Source organism: Triticum urartu, chloroplast (assembly GCF_056163025.1).
Source record: "Triticum urartu chloroplast, complete genome".
In the NCBI taxonomy this organism is placed as follows: Eukaryota; Viridiplantae; Streptophyta; class Magnoliopsida; order Poales; family Poaceae; genus Triticum; species Triticum urartu.
In genome coordinates this window covers 50,505-72,827 of record NC_021762.1, presented here as the reverse complement: position 1 = coordinate 72,827, position 22,323 = coordinate 50,505, and the positions used below count along the sequence as shown (strand labels likewise).

The window sequence follows — 22,323 nt, the reverse complement described above, 5'->3', positions numbered from 1 at the left end:
ATATATGATAATTATAATTCTCTATGATATGCCTTCCCTATAAAGGACCCGAAATACCTTGCTTACGTATCATTGGAAAGTGCATTAACATAAATACGGCAGTAAGCAGAGGCAGTACAAAGGTATGTAAACTATAAAAACGAGTCAAAGTGGATTGGCCCACACTAGCACTTCCGCGTAATAACTCCACTAAAGGCGATCCTATTACCGGAATGGCGTCAGGTACACCTGTCACAATTTTGACTGCCCAATAGCCAATTTGATCCCAAGGCAAAGAATAACCAGTTACACCAAATGATGCAGTCAAAACAGCCAAAACCACACCTGTGACCCAAGTTAATTCGCGGGGTTTTTTAAATCCCCCTGTGAGATACACACGAAATACATGCAGGATCATCATTAAAACCATCATACTTGCTGACCATCGATGAACTGATCGGATTAACCAACCAAAGTTGGCCTCGGTCATTATGTATTGAACCGAGGAAAAAGCCTCTGTAACGGTTGGTCGGTAGTAAAAAGTCATAGCAAAACCGGTAGCGACTTGTACTAGAAAACAAGTAAGTGTAATTCCCCCTAAACAATAAAATATGTTGACATGGGGAGGAACATATTTACTAGTTATATCATCTGCAATTGCCTGAATCTCAAGACGTTCCTCAAACCAATCATATACTTTATTGAGATAGGTAACTAACCCGAGTCCCCCTCTAAGAGCCGTATATGAAAATTTCATCTCGTACGGCTCAAGCAGAAACACAAAAATTTTCAACGAATATTAGAAAAAAGGTTCAAAACTTCATCAGCCACTGAATTGGGTCGATTTGCCTTGAAGATATCAAATAAGAAAAATCCGGAATATCTTCTTTGTGATGATAATGCCAAAAAATCTCAAGTTGGCGCGTCTTTCTTTCTTCCTTTCCCTTATGTTGGTCATTAGAGGCTTCTTGACTTTTCTCTTCCCTATAAAGGATTTGTTTTTTTATGCGTAATATAGAAATTATCTTGTTGAGATCCTATGAATCAGTTCAATTAAAACCTTAGATTCATACTAGAGCCACGATGATTTAGTCTCAAGCTAAACAAAAGGCAAGGGTTCTTCGAATAAGAACCGCTTGATAATCATTTATTGAATCAGTGTAATGACTCGACAAAATCGAGAGAAAAAAAGTTGTCTTTTGGGCAAACAAAATTGGAAGGAAGAAAATTTCTTTTTTATTTTTATTTAAGAACTACTTGAATTTTTCAGTCTGGTTGCGAGGTCTTAATAGTGAGTATGAATCATAGTTCCATTTTTTTTGATCCACTCTATCTATTTCGTGTTCCAGATACTAGAATAAATAATATCTGACGAATTAGAATCATCTTGATAGAGATAACAGGCCCTTTCTATGTATTATCAATAGGATCAATTCTAACAAGTCACACACTCATATTCCAGAGATACCGAAACAAAAAAATTCCGCGGTCGAACTACCATAATATCTAGAAATGTAGATCTTAAACTAGAAAGGCTTTTTTGGATGGAAAAACTCTGACTTCCTAGTTTTAGTTAGTAGAAACCTAATTGGTTAAAATTCCGTCCAGTAAAACGGAAGAATTATAAATTTCTAAAATGATAGATAGGAATATAGCGAATAAAGCCATTGCGATCCCCATAAAAGGAGTAGTCCCCCAACCCGGGGCGACTTTCCCATATTCCGAATTCAAGGGTTTCAGTAAACTACCTGCACCAGTTCGTTTTGGCCTAGGTTTAGAACTATCTTCAACGGTTTGTGTAGCCATAAATTCTATTTAATCATTGGTGTTGACTTTGTATACTATTCCGTTGTAGTTGTAAATACACGATCTTTTCGTAGATCCATTGTAATCTTGAAATTCTATAAAAATGGAAACAGCAACTTTAGTCGCCATCTCCATATCTGGTTTACTTGTAAGCTTTACTGGGTATGCCTTATATACCGCGTTTGGGCAACCCTCTCAACAATTAAGAGATCCATTCGAAGAACACGGAGACTAATTTAAGTAAGAAGTCTCCCAGATAGGGGGACTTCTTACTTAAATGAAATTATTTTATTCTTTTAGTTGGAGTTGGTGGAACCTTAGGTGGTTCTCGGAAGAAGATAGCGAAAAAAATTATCCCTAAAGTCGAAACTAAAAGGAACGTATAAACCAATGCTTCCATAGATTCGATCCTGGTTTATTTACAATTATAACTTCCACACCTATTCATTTGTCATTTGGGATAATTTCCCATATAAAGAAAGAAAAAGAGTCAAAGAAAGGATGGGAGATGTTTCCCATGTCAAATCAAAAAAGAGAGGTGAAAGATACTATAACAATGTGTATCAGACTGCCTGTTTCCTTGTAGTTGGATCTCCCACTTTTTGGAATGTTCCAAATTCCACTTGAGCATCCAAATCTGGATCAATACCAGCAAAAACATCTCGGAACAATGTTCTAGCGCCATGCCAAATGTGTCCGAAAAAGAAGAGCAAAGCAAAGGTAGCATGACCAAAAGTGAACCAACCCCTTGGACTGCTGCGAAAAACACCATCAGATTTCAAAGTAGCCCGGTCTAATTCAAAAATTTCCCCTAATTGAGAACGCCTCGCATATTTTTTTACAGTAGCAGGATCAGAATAACTTACTCCATTAAGTTCGCCACCATAGAACTCCACCGTTACACCTACTTGTTCAACACTATATTTGGATTCTGCTCTTCTAAAAGGAACGTCTGCTCTAACAATTCCCTCCTCATCTACCAAAACAACCGGAAATGTTTCAAAAAAAGTAGGCATACGGCGTACAAAAAGCTCACGTCCTTCTTTATCTCTAAAGACGGGATGTCCTAACCATCCAACAGCTATTCCATCCCCATTGTCCATTGAGCCTGCTCTGAATAATCCCCCTTTTGCCGGATTATTACCAATATAATCATAAAAGGCTAATTTTTCGGGAATTTTAGACCAAGCTTCTGATAAACTAAGATTTTCGGCTAAACCATTGCTAACTCTTCGATATATTTCTTGCTGAAAGTATCCCTGATCCCACTGATAACGAGTAGGCCCAAATAATTCGATTGGGGTCGTTGCTGACCCATACCACATAGTTCCAGCAACTACGAAAGCTGCAAAAAAAACAGCAGCGATACTACTGGAAAGTACAGTTTCAATATTGCCCATACGTAATCCTTTATATAGACGTTGAGGCGGACGGACACTAAGATGGAATAAGCCCGCTAATATACCCAATGTACCCGCAGCAATATGATGAGAAGCTATTCCCCCCGGAACAAAAGGATCAAAACCTTCTGCACCCCACGCTGGATTTACAGCTTGTACTTTTCCAGTTAGTCCATAAGGATCGGATACCCATATCCCAGGACCATACAAACCCGTTACATGAAATGCCCCAAAGCCAAAGCAAGCCACCCCTGCAAGAAATAAATGAATTCCAAAGATCTTGGGCAAATCCAAAGAGGGTTTTCCCGTCCGCTCATCAGAGAATATTTCTAGGTCCCAATATACCCAATGCCAGATCGCTGCCAAGAAACACAAGCCAGAAAACACAATATGCGTACCTGCCACACCTTCATAACTCCAAATACCCGGATTTGTTACAGTTCCTCCTGAAATACTCCAACCACCCCACGAATCCGTTATTCCTAAACGAGTCATGAAGGGAATTACGAACATACCTTGTCTCCACATTGGATCCAGAACAGGATCAGAGGGATCAAAAACTGCTAATTCGTATAAAGCCATTGAGCCAGCCCAACCAGAAACTAGAGCTGTGTGCATTATATGCACCGCAAGCAATCGACCCGGATCATTCAATACGACAGTATGAACACGATACCAAGGCAAACCCATGGAAATACCCCTTTAGCAAAGAAAAATAGACACGATGTCGCTTTATTTTATCGCATTGAAAAAGACTATCCATATCCTATGTACCTAACCCTTCTAGGGGATTCTGTGTCAGAAAGCGCGAATATTTATTTCATTCCATTAAAAATAAGAAGCCAATTCTGTTCATAAGAAGAAAGAGAAGCAGATCTATTCTATACTCGATAAGTGCCAATATGCAATGGGTAACTTGGCCAATTTGGAAAAAACGAAGAATAGATCGCTACCCCTCTTTGTTTAGCATTCAAATCACCCATTCCTTTTTCTTTATTCAATCTGTCTTACATTCCTTATATGTATAACCTTTCAATCTACGTATTAATAGAATCTATAATATTCATATAGAATAAGAATAAAAATTAAGACAATAAACTGCGGATTCTTTCTTTCTGTTCCATTCTTACGTTTCCATATTAAAGTGTGGTTTTCTTACTTAAATTTAATAATATTAATCTAATATGCCCATTGGTGTTCCAAAAGTACCTTACCGGATTCCTGGAGATGAAGAAGCGACTTGGGTTGACTTATACAATGTTATGTATCGAGAAAGGACACTTTTTTTAGGTCAAGAGATTCGTTGCGAGATCACGAATCATATTACAGGTCTCATGGTATATCTGAGTATAGAAGATGGAATTAGTGATATTTTTTTGTTTATAAACTCCCCAGGCGGGTGGCTAATCTCAGGAATGGCTATTTTTGATACGATGCAAACGGTGACACCAGATATATATACAATATGCCTCGGAATAGCCGCCTCCATGGCGTCCTTCATTCTGCTTGGAGGAGAACCCACCAAGCGTATAGCATTCCCTCACGCGAGGATTATGCTTCACCAACCTGCTAGTGCTTATTATCGGGCAAGGACACCAGAATTTTTACTAGAAGTAGAAGAGTTACACAAAGTTCGCGAAATGATCACAAGGGTTTATGCAGTAAGAACAGGCAAGCCTTTTTGGGTTGTATCCGAAGACATGGAAAGGGATGTTTTTATGTCAGCAGACGAAGCCAAAGCTTATGGACTTGTCGATATTGTAGGGGATGAAATGATTGACAAGCACTGCGATACTGATCCAGTGTGGTTTCCAGAAATGTTTAAGGATTGGTAGTGTCCGGATTTCTTGTAAAGTTATTTCACAGCTAAATTCGTGTTTTCCTCGATTTAATAGAAAATAGAAAGACTTCATGATGAGCAATCATCAGGTTAAGATGGATCTAAACCAATCCATTTTTTTCTATATACATACAACATGCCGACGGTTAAACAACTTATTAGAAACGCAAGACAGCCAATACGAAATGCTCGAAAAACGGCCGCGCTTAAAGGATGCCCTCAGCGTCGAGGAACATGTGCTAGGGTGTATGTGCGACTCGTTCAGATCATGACTTCAAACAAATATAAAAAAAATTGAAGTATCCATGATTAGTACCAATGAATAGGATATAGCTTCTCTATCCTAGATTTCTATGGTATATGGAATTTATGGTTTCCTTTGGTGCAAATCCAATTATCTAAATTGGAAATAAGAAGCAATTCTCCCATTGGTAGCAAATGGTTATCCATTAAGCGGAGGAAATAGTAATAAAAAGAAAAAGGCTTATGCTCCTTTATCTTAAAAGAACGGACTAACAGGGTCAGCTACTTAGCCAACTTTCATAATTAAATACCGTCACTGTATGGATAACTCTTATTGTGAAAAGAGCTATTTACTCTATAATGGATAGGTAGAGCCAAAGAATGTGGACTATACAAGTTCGCAATACCTTTTGATGAAAGAAAGGGCTCCGGTGTATAGAGAGGGCCTCACCGTTTAAAAGGGAACCATAGAAACGATGGAACCCACTATTTTTTTTAGTATTATTAGAATGAATTTGTTATTTCGTATAGAAATAACTGAACGGAGTGGAATAAAAAATCGTGGTTGGGAAGGTTACTATAGCAAAAGCCATTGGAATTAATATTTTATATATCGGAATAATTAGTTTTGTTATTAATGAGAAAAAGGGTGGCTAAAAGAAGAGAAATCATTAGTTATTCATTAAGGTTAATTTGATTCAATGACCAGAGTTCCGCGAGGATATATAGCCCGGAGACGACGAACAAAAATGCGTTCATTTGCCTCAAACTTTAGAGGGGCTCATTTAAGACTTAATCGAATGATTACCCAACAGGTAAAAAGAGCTTTTGTTTCCTCTCATCGAGATAGAGGTAGGCAAAAGAGGGATTTTCGTCGTTTGTGGATCACTCGGATAAACGCAGCAACGCGGGTATATAAAGTATTCGATAGTTATAGTAAATTAATACACAACCTGTACAAGAAGAAATTGATTCTTAATCGTAAAATGCTTGCACAAGTAGCTGTATCAAATCCAAATAATCTTTACACGATTTCCAATAAAATAAAGATCATCAATTAAAGGTATAAATAAAGTAATATACTGGAATAATAAAAGATGAATTCCCGGAGAGGGAACTCCGGGAAGATACAATAAATTAAGATTAAGTGGTAGGAATCAACGAGCTGGATTACTTTCTTTATAATATATATAGGTCTGGCCCTTTCGAATTCGAATAAAACATCAACAATCGGAACTTAAGTTCCGGTTGTTGTTTCTTAAATTTTGGTTGTTGTTTCTTAAGTTTCGATTGGAATTGTACTTTTGCGTTAATTGAGGAATATGTCTATTTTTTCTGGGTCTAGAACCTGTAATTATTGAAATTGACTGGGCTTGAAATTGCTTTTCGTTCTCATAGTTACGAAACGGTAAGAAAGATAAAATACGAGCCTGTTTTATAGCAAGAGTAATTAATCGTTGTTGTTTCAAGGTTAATCTATTTATTCGTCTCGATAATATTTTTCCTTGTTCACTAATAAATCTATTAATTAAACTCATGTTTCTATAATCAATTCGATCTCCCGGGCCAATCCGGGGACGCCTACGAAAAGGTTGTTTAGATTTACGAAAAGGTTGCTTGAATTTACGAAAAGTTTGCTTGGATTTACGAAAGGGTTGCTTGGATTTATTAAAAGTTTGCTTGGATTTACTAAAGGGTTGCTTAGATTTAAGAAAAGGTTGTTTAGATGTATACATGATTTATTCCTTATTTAAAATTTGAAAATTTGAAAATTCACTTCTTTATTTTATTAATTTAGGATCCAGAAGAAGTAGTTTTTCTTTGATCCATATCTTATTTGATTCATATTATAGTATATGAATACCCTCTATACATATGAAATAATATCTACCGGAAATCAGATGAGTTGATTTGTATTTTGTATTCTATACTATGTTTTCTTTATATATTAAATATGAAGTTCTTACTCTTTCTGTTGTTTGGAAAGATCAAACACACGATGTTCCTATTTCTTTATTTCGTGATGAGTCGTATGCTTGCGACAATAACGACAAAATTTTTTGAATTCTAATTGTCCGGGTGTATTGTGGCGATTCTTTTGAGTACTATATCTAGAAATCCCCGTCGATTCCTCATTGGCACCTTTTCGAACACAACTGATGCATTCCAAAATAACTCTGATTCTAACATCTTTTCCCTTGGCCATGAACCTCCTTTTCTTTTTGGATTGACTTAACTTAATTCTTCTACTTATTCTTTTATTCTTCTATTTTGAATCCGAAGAAGAAGAATAAAATTCATTAGAATAATTTTTTTTTATTCTTTAATTAAGTAATAAAAAATAGAGAAATAATTAAAGAATACAATCCTTGTCGAATTAGCAAAGATTTTGGTTCGAAATCCTTTCATTTAATTAGCCAGCCCCGCCTTTTCTATGCTCTGATTTCTGAGGCCTTATTTAGCTTGGGTACCCCTTTAAATTGAATTTCTATTTTCAAAAATGGGGTTTACCAAATTTTTAATGACTCTGAGGTTCAACCCAATCCATCTTTTCTTTCTTTTTCCTTCCGATACTAAAAAAAGATTGAAAAGGATCAAATTTTGTCATATCACGAAGAAATCTATCCCTCCCATAGCAATAACTAGAATTAAAAAAAAGGGAATGACAAAGCATCTGGGAATAAACGATTAATTTCTATCAATAAACCTGCTAAAGCACCAAACCATAGAGTACTTAGCACGGGTGCTACAGAGAGATATGTTTTTATATCCCGCATTGAAAATCCTCCTTCCTTGTTGGAATACATATATGATCATAAACTCTTGCCCAAGATTGTTATGCTATATATAAAATGAACCATATCGACGAAATTTTCCTATCCCTAAAAAAGAAAAAGATGACCCCTTCTTCCTATATATTACCAAGGAAAAGTAATCCTTCTTTTATAGGCGAAATTATATTGGATTTTATATGTATATAATTCCTTAATTATATGAGACCAAAAAGAAGAAATGACACGAGGGTTCTATATATAGATAGAGAAAGAAAGAAGAAGAAAATTATGATGTGGAAAAGAAGACAGGAATTGTGTACAATGGCATTGTACAACAATTTAATTTGGAAAAGGGATGTAGCGCAGCTTGGTAGCGCGTTTGTTTTGGGTACAAAATGTCACAGGTTCAAATCCTGTCATCCCTACCTATTACTTCTTTCTTCTTTATAGGCAGTAGCGACGAGATCAATTAAAGTAAAGTGGGTATAACTTGAATTTGTGGAGACTATACGTACGTGAGATACATTAGGAATAGAAAAAGATTTTCTTTTTGAATGAATGAAAGCGCTCTTAGTTCAGTTCGGTAGAACGCGGGTCTCCAAAACCCGATGTCGTAGGTTCAAATCCTACAGAGCGTGATTCCATCTATTTTATGTCGAAGCAGAGTAAAATAACTTAACAAAATTGAATTGTAACTCCAATTTCAATTTGACCTCCTCTCTGGTCTGGAGGAGGTCAATCAAAAAAAAAATGACTCAATCAAAGATCCAACTGATCCCCACGCCTGTATTGCAAATACGCAGTCACGAATAATCCCGCTAAAGTAATAGGAATTAGGCCTAAGACGATTCCAAATAGAAAAACTTCAATCATTTCGATTTGTTCGAGGGGATAAAAAAAGAGGTACGATCTATCCCTAAATAGTACTCTAAATTATCCACGAATCTCAATGACCAAGAAAAGAATTCCTAATTAGTCTGGAAAAGAGTCGTAGAATGCCAGGAATCCCAAAGAAAGATTTTTCTTTTCTGAATTATAATTATTCAGTCAATTCAAATAAGGCGTATCTTGTTCAAGCCAATAAATAGAGCTGGGGTTATAGTTAAAGCAGCCAGTAGAAAACCAAAATAACTAGTTAAAGTAAGCATGAAAGAGTTAAATTCCATTTATTTTTTTTTACTACACTACATATGTTGGTAAAGCATTTACCTAAGTTATGGAAAATTCATAATTCATCAGTTATTTTAGATAATACTAAAAAACAAGATAGAGTAAGATACAGAAGTGTAAAAGAAAGTGGATTCATCAGATGATACATGAGTCCCTAATTCCGAATCAAGAGATTTGTTGTGGAATTTGTCAATTGAGTAAAGTAATAATATTAAGAACTAGATCATCTAACCCCATTGAATGAAAAAAAGAAATTCAATTTTCAGGGAAATTTTTGAATAAGAGATAAATAAACAATTGAATTTGAAAAAAAAAACTTCTTTCTATTTTGGATAATTTCTTTTTCAATAGGACCCTCTTTTTGGAGTGAACGATCGAATATTCCCCTATTCCTTCTTATTTTAACTGATTGTATTCCATATGGAATAAGAGGAGAACAAAAGCATTCCACGACCTGCCAAGGGGCTGTTAAAAAAAAAAAAGAAAGCTCTTCCTTGAATTTACTTTATTTTTATTCCTTTTTCGAACTCCAACCAAAGTAGATTCGAAGACGAGTCACTTCAATTATCCTTTTAAGTTCTATTCTATCTTCTGTCTTTCCCTATTTCATCTCGTAAAGTTCCGCGCTCGCAGTTTGGTCAAGAAAGTTAGACCTAATCCAACAAACAATACAAGGATGAATTACGAATTATGAAAGGATAGATTTCACATATACTTGTCCTTGTATTGTGTCAGTATGAGAATATCCTTCCTAAATTATTTATCCAAACCTATTGATCATTAACTTAGATTTTCCCAAGATTTTGGCTGCTATTCCGAATTACTCTATTATTCCGAAGCCAATGAAAAGTAAGTAGAACCTACAAAAATGGGGTTTTCTATTGATGCCTTGAATAACATATAGCTTACCTATAGACAAAAAAAAATAAAAAAGTAATTATGTTTCGGAACCAGGCAAAACCAGATTGCTGTGCCATAGGAAGGATAGCTATACTAATTCGGTATACTCAAAATACACCTTTGGTACAAAATTGACAATCTCACAAGGATGAAATATCAGTAATTTTCTATTTACTGGTCGATCCCATCTTTTACGGAATCAATTCCTTTTTTGAATGTACAAAAATTTTGGGAGTTCAGCATGTCTGGAAGCACGGGAGAACGTTCTTTTGCTGATATTATTACCAGTATTCGATACTGGGTTATTCATAGCATTACTATACCTTCCCTATTCATTGCGGGTTGGTTATTTGTCAGTACGGGTTTAGCTTATGACGTGTTTGGAAGTCCTAGGCCAAACGAGTATTTCACGGAAAGCCGACAAGGAATTCCGTTAATAACCGACCGTTTTGATTCTTTAGAACAACTCGATGAATTTAGTAGATCCTTTTAGGAGGCCCTCAATGACCATAGATCGAACCTATCCTATTTTTACAGTGCGATGGCTGGCTATTCACGGACTAGCTGTACCTACTGTTTTTTTCTTGGGATCAATATCAGCAATGCAGTTCATCCAACGATAAAACAAATTCCAACTATAGAACTATGACACAATCAAACCCGAATGAACAAAATGTTGAATTGAATCGTACCAGTCTATACTGGGGTTTATTACTCATTTTTGTACTTGCTGTTTTATTTTCCAATTACTTCTTCAATTGAGAGAAAGAAAGAGACTAATAAGAATTCTCTTATCCCATTTGGAAGGATACCATCCTTATAACTACCCATGACTGTTTTTGTCTCTAGCATGACCAATTGATAAAATGTGGAGGAAAGTAGGGGAAATGGCCGATACTACTGGAAGAATTCCTCTTTGGCTGATAGGTACTGTAGCTGGTATTGCTGTGATTGGTTTAGTAGGTGTTTTCTTTTATGGTTCATATTCTGGATTGGGTTCATCTCTATAGTAATCGGAGGGACCAGATTGTAAACATGAAAAAGTAGGAGCTTAGCGGGTCCTTACCCCCCTTTATCTGATTAGAGCGGAAAGGACCCGCGGAATTTTTATTTTACTCTTATAACGCGAATTGAATCTATTCGATTCACTCTTATGAAGCAACAAGAAAAAGAGATCACTCGAGGATCCAATATCTTATTCCACGAAGGAAGTATCCTGAAAATCCTTGATTTAGTTTCGAGTAATAAACTAATAAAACCTTAATCAAAACTATTCAACTAGCCTAAAAATAAAAAAACCTTCAATGGAAGAGTTTACTTTTTTTTGCAAAATTTCTGTAAATTGGAAGTTGAACTTAATTAAACAAGCCAAGCAATTTGCTCACAATCACAAGAAATTTTTCCCCCGCCATATTTTCTTCCCCTCTGTTTGTCCACTACCTCGGCTAAACCTAAGCAAAAGAAAAAGAGGTCCAAGAGACAGACCCGAATAAAGAAGAAATAGTAATCTTTGACGAATTAGGAAGAAAAAGGATTCTTATTTTGATACAAGAAGAATCGGCACAAGAAAAAGCCTTTTTCTTGTGCCGAATAGACGATTAAGAAGACCTGCAATCCCTCCGAAAAAGAAGAAATTTTAATTTGATTGTTCTCGCCTTTGCCTTGGATTCTCTTCTTTTGCATGGGATATAAATAAGGAATTCCAGACATCTCATAAACAAAAAGCAGTCTAAACAAAAAAAGGATTTCCAAAATAGATCATAGATAATTCTAGCAATTGCCAATAAATCGAGGCTTTTTACCAACTTGATGGTAAGAAATCCCGGGACCTAGAAATTCATTTCGTACAATTGAACCTTTTCAAACTGTTTCTTTTTGAGAACCAAAAAAACTTGTGCCAAAATAACGGATGCGAAGAAGAACAAAAGGCCTTGGACACGTAATGGATCCTGAAGCACGATTTCTGCGTCCCCCTGACCAAAACCTCCCACATTAGGATTGCTTGTTAATGGTTGATCAAGCTTGATGGATTCCCCCTCTGAAACAAGAAGTTCTGGTCCGGGAGGTATAATATCAATCACTTGGCGTCCATCTGATGCATCAACTATGGATATTTCATACCCCCCCTTTTCTTTACGTAGTATTTTTCTTACTATACCTGTTGACGTAGCATTATAGACTGTATTGTTACTCTTGCTACCATCAGGATAGATCTGTCCTCTTCCTCGGTTTCCCCCTACATATATGGGATATTTTAAGAAATGAGCATCTTTCTTCGTAGCAGGATCAGGGGAAAGAATGGGAAAGACAATTTCACTATATTTCTTACCGGGAACAGGGCCTATCACAAGAATGTTTTTTTTATCGGGACGATAACTCTGAAAAGCAAGATTTCCTATCTTTTCTTTTAACTCAGGGGAAATACGATCGGGCGGCGCTAATTCGAATCCCTCGGGCAAAATAAGAACAGCACCTACATTCAACCCTCCCTTTTTTCCATTAGCAAGAACTTGTTTCAATTGCATATCATAAGGAATTCGAAGAACTGCTTCAAATACAGTATCGGGAAGCACAGCTTGGGGAACTTCAATATCGACGGGCTTGCTAGCTAAATGGCAATTGGCACATACAATTCGTCCAGTTGCTTCTCGTGGGTTTTCATAACCCTGCTGCGCAAAAATGGGATATGCATTTGAAATAGATGTCCGAGTTATTACGTATATCATGATCGATACAGAAATCGATCGAGTTATCTGTTCCTTTACCCAAGAAAAAGTATTTCTATTTTCCATGTCCAATCGCAGATCCCAGAATTTCTACAATAAATTAGATAGGTAGCTAAGCTAATCTAGTTCCCTATACACGAATCTGTTGTCATTCTACTGCAACAGTTGTACTGCAATGATGAATACCTTAAAGTAGGTATAAATAGAAAGAATTTTGCTAAAATGGAAAAGGGCTTTCTTTCTAAAAAAAGATGCTTGCTAATTTGATTAATATTAATATCGGGAGATCAAATGAATTTATGCTTCACTAATTGAATGATAAATGACTACAAGCGAAGGAGATAGACGATTTAAACAAAAAAAGACCCAAAATTTCAAACATGTATCTAGAATTACTGGAAAACTACAAACAAAAATAGTGAAAATAAGCTCGTTAGGAGCCCATCCAAAATCGTTGTAGACCCAACGAATTACTAGTTCCCAACCACGGGTGGAGTGAAATCCAACAAAAAAATCAGTAACTAAAAGAATAAAAAAAGCTTTTATTGAGTCATTTAAATTATAGAAGAATTCCTGAACCCAAGAATTCAAAATGACAAGTTCCTCTTTACCCAGAAAAAAAGAACCACTTAGAATAGCCAAACAGATTATATTTGTCGAGAAATGCAAAATGGTATGGAGATGATCCTCATTATTTATTTTGACCCATTGTATTATTTCCTTGTGTATTCCTGTAGGAGGTTTTTGTACATGTGTCTTTAGTTTCCCTTTTATCATCTCGTCCAAGAGAGAAAGTTCTTCTAATTCTATGAATCTTTCTAGAATCCTTTTCTCTTGAATATCAGTTAAGAGAGTTTCGGATTGCCTGGTATTCCACCAATTCTTAATCCAAAGTTCCAGACATTTGTTAAATGAGGAAGAGACCCCCCAAGGCAAAAGTACGATAAATACAAGATATAGTAAAGAAGGCAATGCTTTCTTTTTTTTCATTTTTGATCTGTAAATGGAGTTGTTAATGAATATGCTTCATTCGCTGACTCTATTCCATTCCCTGACTCTATATGATGATATTTCTATTTCATGATATTTCTATTTCTTTGAAGCAAAAACTCTATAGGTTTGATACCCTGTATCTATTCTTCTTTTTTGTATATTAGTTATTAGTGGAATTTCAGTGCATTGGGTTCTTTCTTAGATCTAGATGGAATGAAATAGTGAAATAGAATAAAAAAAAGCCCTTTCGGATGAAAAAGGAAGAATAGTATGCGATATATCTAACTTGGATAAAAAAAATTAAAAGCAAATTTCTCTTATCCTCGTTTGTTCCTTCCTTTAGATAAATACTTAAAAATCCCCTTACAATAACAAATCCAATTTAGAAGGGACTTCCTCCCTGTGTTGAGAAAACTTTTCTTCTTCCAATTCTTCTTTTCTTCATTCAACTCAGTTCAAAAAAGATACCTCAAAATACTTCAATTGGTACGCGCAAGAAATAGGCCAATTCGGCAGCTTTTTGTTCAATTTCTCGTGGAGTAAAAAATTTATCATCAGTACGAGTCAAGGGAATGATCCCCTGGCCCCGGATTTCCATATAAAGAATACGACGAGGATAAAGACCCTCTTTAACCTGAATTCTAATTGATTGGATATCCCGCATAAGGAATCGAAGGAAGACGCGACGTTTTATTCCAGGGAATCCCCAACGAAAAATGCACACTATTCCCTCTTTTCTATCGAATCGGTCATAACCACTACCTACATTCCACAAAATAGTACACCACAAGTAGGAGCTAATGAATAGGCCTGCGATTCCGTAGAAAGACATCACGACCCCCTGCGGAAAAAAAAGAATTTCTTGAGATGGAAGTATAGATATAATATTCTTACCAAGATAACTGGAAATCCCAACCGATAAGAATCCTAGTGAACCTAGAAAAAGAATACAGGCCCAGAAAAAATTACCCCTTTTTCGAGAACCTTTTAGAAGTTCTACCCATATGTGTTCTGATCGCCAATTCATATTAGATATACTAAATCCAGCAGCGGTCGATTGAAATTGAGAGAATAAGCTAAATAATTTTGACTTTACTTTTTTTGATTCTGAAATCGCCTTCAGCAACTAGTACTCCTGTGAAATAATAGGTTAGATACATTGACTTTCTATTCAAAAAATATTCGTTGATTCAATTAAAATAAATAAAATAAAACTCGCTATACCTGGCTCTGCATATTCATGCATTTATGCTCGTAGCCTATATCCGCATCCATAACCGTTTTTCATTTGTGTGTAGAAAGTGTGTGTAGAAAAAGCCACATACCCTACCATATTATATTACTTACACTAAAAAATACTAGACAATCTTATTTTTTTGCACATAAAGAAATAAAGAAGTCATTGCAATTGCCGGAAATACTAAGCCTACTAAAGGCACGAAAATAGAAGGTAAGTTTAAATCCGTCATGGAATAGGTGTCTCAATTCAAATTTACTATTTCTATCTAGTCGAAAAATATCTTAAGATTCTTATGATATAATTAAGTATATCTATTATAAGGAATATTGACTATTGTATTGTATTTTTTATTTTTAGTTTGAAAAATATTCTGTAAAAAAAATGAAAGGATAATAAGAAAATTCCAAAAAAGGAGAACTAATTAAAAAGATTTTATTTTGATTTTCCCATCCTCATGGCCTTTCTATCTTTCTAATCTAATTTGAAATTGGATTCAAAAGAAAGCGGTTAGAATTTACTTCCTGCATACATACTTCTCTAGAAGCGCATACAATAATGCGTGGTAAAGGCGGAAAAATAGTATATTCAATCAAAATCAAAGGGCAAATTATCTTACCTACTATAGATCCCCTACTACCCTCTTAGACTTTAAAAGGCGATATACCACCCAAAGAAAGGGTATGAAAATGCCGGGTGGAGTTAGCTTTTCGACGAAGACCTGTCCCGTGCAGCGAAGCCCTGTTAGTAAGACCCCCCGCAATAATGGATTATAGAAGAATATTATTCCAAATACTCCTCTGGACGCAAATAGTAGCATTGCGATTCCGAATCTTTTTTATTTATGAATATGAACAGAAAAAATTCATTGTATCGTTGGGTCGGAGCGGAGGTTTGGTCCAGAAAAATTAGAAACAAAACGTCTACTCTACCGCATTGAAGTCTATAGCGCTGTATTTCCACGAAAGTATAATTCTTACCATCAGGATACGATCCTTTCTTTTGAACTAAACGTCTCTACGATGGGTCCAGGTTCTATGTCCAATCCCAAATCAAGGATTTCTCGCTCTTGATCGGAGTCATAAACTAAAAAAAACTACCTTTTTATCCTTTTTCTCAAGGTTATAGAAAACTTCCTTATCTAGTTCTAGCATTTTGAAAAAAAAATGCTTCTTTTTTTACACACAGTTCGAGTCACTTGTTGACTCACGATTACGCCTGTTAAAAGTTTCAAACGTCCTCTTTTTTGAAATTGAAAGAGAGTCCTATAAAAAGGTCTAACTTCCAAACTATGTCTTTTTTCATTCATCATTATCATATGATAATACTATATTTTATTATTTTATTATTTTATTTGTATTTCTTTATTGTATTATACCTTAATATATATATTCTAGATATATAGAATAGACGAATCTCAATTTGTCAAGTCTCATGATCATATCATGATCTATTTTTATTCGGCTCAATCTTTTTTAGAAAAAAAAGATTGAGCCGAGTTTAATTGCAATCAATTAGAAGAATAAAGAAGAATTACTGCATTTCATAACTGATTTTTTTCTCTTTTTATTTCGTTTCTTTTTTATTTATACCTTCTTTATCTTTAGTTTTATCTAGTTAATCAATAGTATCTACCGGCTCGAACTCGAATTTGATCGCCTTCCATACTTCACAAGCTGCGGCTAGTTCAGGACTCCATTTGCAAGCTGCTCGGATAATTTCATTACCTTCGCGAGCAAGATCGCGCCCTTCGTTACGAGCTTGTACACAGGCTTCTAAAGCCACTCGATTAGCTGCTGCACCAGGTGCATTTCCCCAAGGATGTCCTAAAGTTCCTCCACCAAATTGTAATACAGAATCGTCCCCAAAGATTTCGGTCAGAGCTGGCATATGCCAAACATGAATACCACCTGAAGCTACCGGTATAACACCTGGCATGGATACCCAGTCCTGAGTGAAAAAGATACCGCGAGCACGATCTTTTTCAATAAAATCATCGCGCAATAAATCAACAAAACCTAAAGTCATTTCGCGTTCCCCTTCTAACTTACCTACTACTGTACCGGAGTGGATATGATCTCCCCCAGACATACGCAATGCTTTAGCTAATACACGGAAATGCATACCATGATTTTTCTGTCTATCAATAACTGCATGCATTGCACGGTGAATGTGAAGAAGTAGGCCATTGTCGCGGCAATAATGAGCCAAAGTAGTATTTGCGGTGAATCCCCCAGTTAAGTAGTCATGCATTACAATAGGAACCCCTAATTCTCTTGCAAATACAGCTCTCTTAATCATTTCTTCACATGTACCCGCAGTCGCATTCAAGTAATGCCCCTTGATTTCACCGGTTTCGGCCTGTGATTTATAAATAGCTTCGGCACAAAAGACAAAACGGTCTCTCCAGCGCATAAATGGTTGTGAGTTTACGTTTTCATCATCTTTGGTAAAATCAAGTCCACCACGTAGACACTCATAACACGCTCTACCATAATTTTTTGCGGATAATCCCAATTTTGGTTTAATAGTACATCCCAATAAAGGACGACCGTACTTGTTCAACTTATCTCTTTCAACTTGGATACCATGAGGCGGGCCTTGGAAAGTTTTTGAATAAGTAGGGGGAATTCGTAGATCCTCCAAACGTAGAGCACGTAGGGCTTTGAAACCAAATACGTTACCTACAATGGAAGTAAACATGTTAGTAACGGAACCCTCTTCAAATAGGTCTAATGGATAAGCTACATAACAGATCCATTGGTTGTCTTCCCCAGCAACAGGCTCGATGTGATAGCATCGTCCTTTGTAACGATCAAGACTGGTAAGTCCATCAGTCCAAACAGTTGTCCATGTACCAGTAGAAGATTCGGCAGCTACTGCAGCCCCTGCTTCTTCGGGCGGAACCCCAGGCTGAGGACTTACTCGGAATGCTGCCAAGATATCAGTATCCTTAGTTTCATACTCTGGGGTGTAGTAAGTCAATTTATAATCTTTAACACCAGCTTGAAATCCAACACCTGCTTTAGTTTCTGTTTGTGGTGACATAAGTCCCTCCCTATAACTCTTGAATTAAGAATTCTCACAATAACAGGGTCTACTCGATGTTAATTAGGCGTAAATGAAACTTTAGCAAAAATCTCGTAAAACAAAAAGGATATTCAATTAATATAATATCAACTCATTAAAGAAAATTGAGGGCATGCTTAGGTTAATGAATATGTTTCATTCATATATAATGCGTACACCCTGTGTATGTTCTATCCTATAGGAATTCCAATATAGGAATTCGATAGGAATTGAGTTGTTGTTATGGTAAGTTAACACGGTTCGTTATTAAACCATGGATTTGATTTACCAAATCCATAATTATTGTATACTCTTTGATAGATATAGCGCAACCCAAATTAATTCCTAATCCTTATTTTACAAGTTCTTAATAGTTCTCTTTTCTTATTTTGAATGCAAATACCTAACTAAATACTAATAAAATTCTTTGTTGACAGCAATCTATGCTTCACAGTAGTATATATTTTGTATATCGAAGTCCTAGATAGGAAAGTAGAGTAGGCACAGATCCTCCACAAAAGGCAAAATGTATATGAAAAAAAAGATTGATTGAACTTTCCAATGGACTCATTCCATGAGTAAACGATTGAATGGGATTCGCTTGGGCAACGAAATCAAGTCCTGGTCCCCTTTTCTCTCTTATTGAATTAACTAATTCATTTCCTTTTTACTTTTGGATTTTTTTTGATTTGATTTGGCATTATTCAACAATAAAAAAAGAAAAATTTCGACAAATTCCTTTTTTTAATTATGTGATAATTATGAGAACCAATCCTACTACTTCTCCTCCCGGGGTTTCCACAATTGAAGAAAAAAGTACAGGTCGTATCGATCAAATTATTGGACCCGTGCTGGATGTCACTTTTCCCCCAGGCAAGTTACCTTATATTTATAACGCTTTGGTAGTCCAGAGTAGAGACACTGCCGATAAGCAAATTAATGTGACTTGTGAGGTACAACAATTATTAGGAAATAATCGAGTTAGAGCTGTAGCTATGAGTGCTACGGACGGGTTGATGAGAGGAATGGAAGTGATTGACACGGGAGCTCCTCTCAGTGTTCCGGTCGGTGGAGCTACTCTCGGACGAATTTTCAACGTTCTTGGGGAGCCTGTTGACAATTTGGGTCCTGTAGATAGTAGTGCAACGTTCCCTATTCATAGATCTGCGCCTGCCTTTATCGAGTTAGATACGAAATTATCCATCTTTGAAACAGGTATTAAGGTCGTCGATCTTTTAGCTCCTTATCGACGTGGAGGAAAAATAGGACTATTTGGGGGGGCTGGAGTAGGTAAAACAGTACTGATCATGGAATTAATCAATAACATTGCTAAAGCTCATGGGGGCGTATCCGTATTCGGTGGAGTAGGGGAACGGACTCGTGAAGGAAATGATCTTTATATGGAAATGAAGGAATCCGGAGTAATTAATGAAAAAAATATTGAGGAATCAAAGGTAGCTCTAGTCTATGGCCAAATGAATGAACCACCGGGAGCTCGTATGAGAGTTGGTTTAACTGCCCTAACTATGGCGGAATATTTCCGAGATGTTAATAAGCAAGACGTGCTTTTATTTATCGATAATATCTTTCGTTTTGTTCAAGCAGGATCAGAGGTATCCGCTTTATTAGGGAGAATGCCCTCCGCAGTGGGTTATCAACCTACTCTTAGTACAGAAATGGGTTCTTTGCAAGAAAGAATTGCTTCTACTAAAAAGGGATCTATAACTTCGATTCAAGCAGTTTATGTACCTGCAGACGATTTGACCGACCCTGCCCCTGCCACAACATTTGCACATTTGGATGCTACTACCGTACTTTCCAGAGGATTAGCTTCCAAGGGTATTTATCCAGCAGTAGATCCTTTAGATTCAACCTCGACTATGTTACAGCCTCGGATCGTTGGCAACGAACATTATGAAACTGCGCAAAGAGTTAAGGAAACTTTACAACGTTACAAAGAACTTCAGGACATTATCGCAATTCTTGGCTTGGATGAATTATCGGAAGAGGATCGTTTAACTGTAGCAAGAGCAAGAAAAATTGAGCGTTTCTTATCACAACCGTTCTTTGTGGCAGAAGTTTTTACTGGTTCTCCAGGAAAGTATGTTGCTCTTGCGGAAACTATTAGGGGATTTCAACTAATCCTTTCCGGAGAATTAGACGGCCTACCTGAACAGGCTTTTTATTTGGTGGGTAACATCGATGAAGCTAGCACGAAAGCTATAACCTTAGAAGAGGAGAACAAATCGAAGAAATGAAATTAAATCTTTATGTACTGACTCCTAAGCGAATTATTTGGGATTGTGAAGTGAAAGAAATCATTTTATCCACTAATAGTGGCCAAATTGGCGTATTACCAAACCACGCCCCCATTAACACAGCAGTAGATATGGGTCCTTTGAGAATACGCCTCCTCAACGACCAATGGTTAACAGCGATTCTGTGGAGCGGTTTTGCGAGAATAGTTAATAATGAGATCATCATTTTAGGAAATGATGCGGAACTGGGTAGTGATATTGATCCGGAAGAAGCTCAAAAGGCACTTGAAATAGCCGAAGCTAACTTGAGTAAAGCTGAGGGTACGAAAGATTTGGTTGAAGCGAAGCTCGCTCTCAGACGAGCTAGGATACGAATCGAGGCTGTCAATTGGATTCCCCCATCCAATTGAAGACAATCCAGTGGTTTATAGTTGATACAAAGAAAAAGGGAAGAGGGGTAGAAAAAGTTATTAGATAGCGAAGCGAAGTAAGTCCAATGCTATCTAGTAATTTTTCTACCTACTTACCTACTATTGGATTTGAACCAATGACTCCCGCCGTATGAAAGCAATACTCTAACCACTGAGTTAAGTAGGCAATTTATCACCACAAAGGAAGACCCATTACTTCGATCGATTATATATTGAATCCCTTTTCTAAGCAATACCGCTCTGTTATTGGTCTGTTATATACTAAATACTAAACTAAATACTAAACAGATACAGATCAAAGGGGTATCCTCTGGCATTAGAAAATATTCATCTTGACAAGAAATTATCTATATGTTAAGATATCTCTGATAAGGGCTATAGCTCAGTTCGGTAGAGCAACTCGTTTACACGTGCGCCAATGCTTTTCAAAGGAGCTTATTATGCAATGAACATAATCGATCTTATTGCAAAATCAATGTCTTACTTCATAGATTCGAGAGAATAGGAGAACAGTAGCCTGACAAACAGTCGGTTCAGTCCGATTCAGGTGCCAATTCAGGTGCCTAATCAAATAGAACCCTTATGGATTTGCTAGTTGATAAGGTAAATATCCAGCCCACTAAATGCTAGGCGTAATGAGGATAAGGGCCTCCAAAAAACTTCTTTTCGTTCTATGAACTTTAAGGTGTATGAAGTCTCATAGTTAACTCTTGCAGTGGAACGATAGAGACTCCATTTCACTTAGGTTGATTTAATTTAGACCGGAGGCAGACCTAAGTCAAGGTAATCCTCCTTTGAAACACTTTGGTATTGCTCCTAGATAGATCATAATACAAAAAATCAATCAGAGCACAGGGAGCCATCTCATTATCTTTCCGTAAAGAAAAACTATGGTGGACTAACTGATCTTTAAATCAGTTTATGAAAGAGCCCAATGCAAAAAAATGCATGTTGGGTCTTTGAAACAGTTCAAATCATTTCGATAATAATCCGTTTGATCTGTTTTACCGAGAAGGTCTACGGTTCGAATCCGTATAGCCCTAATATGCCCTTTTTTAGATTTTAGGATCTCTATCCTATGTTTTCTTTAGTTTAGTATAGTTTTCATTTTCTCATTAGTATTTGTTTATAGACTGGATAGGCGCCTGCGACATAGAATAGAGATAAAAGCATTACCAAAGGCTCATTCATCGAAAATCAAAATCATACAGACAGGAAAAGAAAAACGAATTTCTATCAAATCAATAGAAGAAAGGATCCTTTCCCTGATTTGAATCCCGTCCTCCTTCAAATAGGATATCTCTAGACTTCCCTATAATAACTGCAATGATTTTATCCATTTTGCGAATTCCTACTTTGTTTTAAGTATATTTATTACTTTGTTTATAGATACATTATGTAAATTGATCAACTTTAAATAGAAAAAATAAAGTAAAGAGTAAATAAGAAAACAGAATATTCTGTCTCATAGTTCTGAAATAGAGTTCTTTATTTTTA

At 36.3% G+C, this 22,323-nt stretch overlaps 10 protein-coding genes and 2 non-coding genes across 12 annotated transcripts. All coding sequences in view use genetic code 11, as the record gives it.

The window, feature by feature from the left end:
• Positions 1-37: 37 nt before the first annotated feature.
• Positions 38-736, bottom strand: petB (cytochrome b6). The gene has a single exon. It carries the CDS (start codon positions 734-736, stop codon positions 38-40), a length of 699 nt encoding a protein of 232 aa, YP_008239263.1.
• Positions 737-2,348: 1,612 nt separating this feature from the next.
• On the bottom strand, positions 2,349-3,875 carry psbB (photosystem II 47 kDa protein). The gene has a single exon. It carries the CDS (start codon positions 3,873-3,875, stop codon positions 2,349-2,351), a length of 1,527 nt encoding a protein of 508 aa, YP_008239262.1.
• A 494-nt stretch (positions 3,876-4,369) lies between these two features.
• Positions 4,370-5,020, top strand: clpP (ATP-dependent Clp protease proteolytic subunit). The gene has a single exon. The coding sequence runs from the start codon at positions 4,370-4,372 to the stop codon at positions 5,018-5,020; it is 651 nt and encodes a 216-aa protein (YP_008239261.1).
• Positions 5,021-5,161: 141 nt separating this feature from the next.
• On the top strand, positions 5,162-5,290 carry rps12 (ribosomal protein S12; one part of a trans-spliced gene, as the record gives it). Coding sequence (YP_008239228.1) covers positions 5,162-5,290 — 129 coding nt within the window.
• Positions 5,291-11,941: 6,651 nt separating this feature from the next.
• Positions 11,942-12,904, bottom strand: petA (cytochrome f). Its single transcript has one exon. It carries the CDS (start codon positions 12,902-12,904, stop codon positions 11,942-11,944), a length of 963 nt encoding a protein of 320 aa, YP_008239260.1.
• A 231-nt stretch (positions 12,905-13,135) lies between these two features.
• Positions 13,136-13,828, bottom strand: cemA (chloroplast envelope membrane protein). Its single transcript has one exon. It carries the CDS (start codon positions 13,826-13,828, stop codon positions 13,136-13,138), a length of 693 nt encoding a protein of 230 aa, YP_008239259.1.
• A 472-nt stretch (positions 13,829-14,300) lies between these two features.
• ycf4 (photosystem I assembly protein Ycf4) lies at positions 14,301-14,858 on the bottom strand. Its single transcript has one exon. It carries the CDS (start codon positions 14,856-14,858, stop codon positions 14,301-14,303), a length of 558 nt encoding a protein of 185 aa, YP_008239258.1.
• Positions 14,859-16,685: 1,827 nt separating this feature from the next.
• On the bottom strand, positions 16,686-18,116 carry rbcL (ribulose-1,5-bisphosphate carboxylase/oxygenase large subunit). Its single transcript has one exon. It carries the CDS (start codon positions 18,114-18,116, stop codon positions 16,686-16,688), a length of 1,431 nt encoding a protein of 476 aa, YP_008239257.1.
• A 782-nt stretch (positions 18,117-18,898) lies between these two features.
• Positions 18,899-20,395, top strand: atpB (ATP synthase CF1 beta subunit). Its single transcript has one exon. The coding sequence runs from the start codon at positions 18,899-18,901 to the stop codon at positions 20,393-20,395; it is 1,497 nt and encodes a 498-aa protein (YP_008239256.1).
• atpE (ATP synthase CF1 epsilon subunit) lies at positions 20,392-20,805 on the top strand. The gene has a single exon. It carries the CDS (start codon positions 20,392-20,394, stop codon positions 20,803-20,805), a length of 414 nt encoding a protein of 137 aa, YP_008239255.1.
• Positions 20,806-20,919: 114 nt separating this feature from the next.
• Positions 20,920-20,992, bottom strand: trnM-CAU. Its single transcript has one exon. It is a non-coding gene; the product is annotated as a tRNA-Met (tRNA).
• Positions 20,993-21,197: 205 nt separating this feature from the next.
• Positions 21,198-21,869, top strand: trnV-UAC. Its single transcript has 2 exons — positions 21,198-21,236; positions 21,833-21,869. It is a non-coding gene; the product is annotated as a tRNA-Val (tRNA).
• Positions 21,870-22,323: the final 454 nt, after the last annotated feature.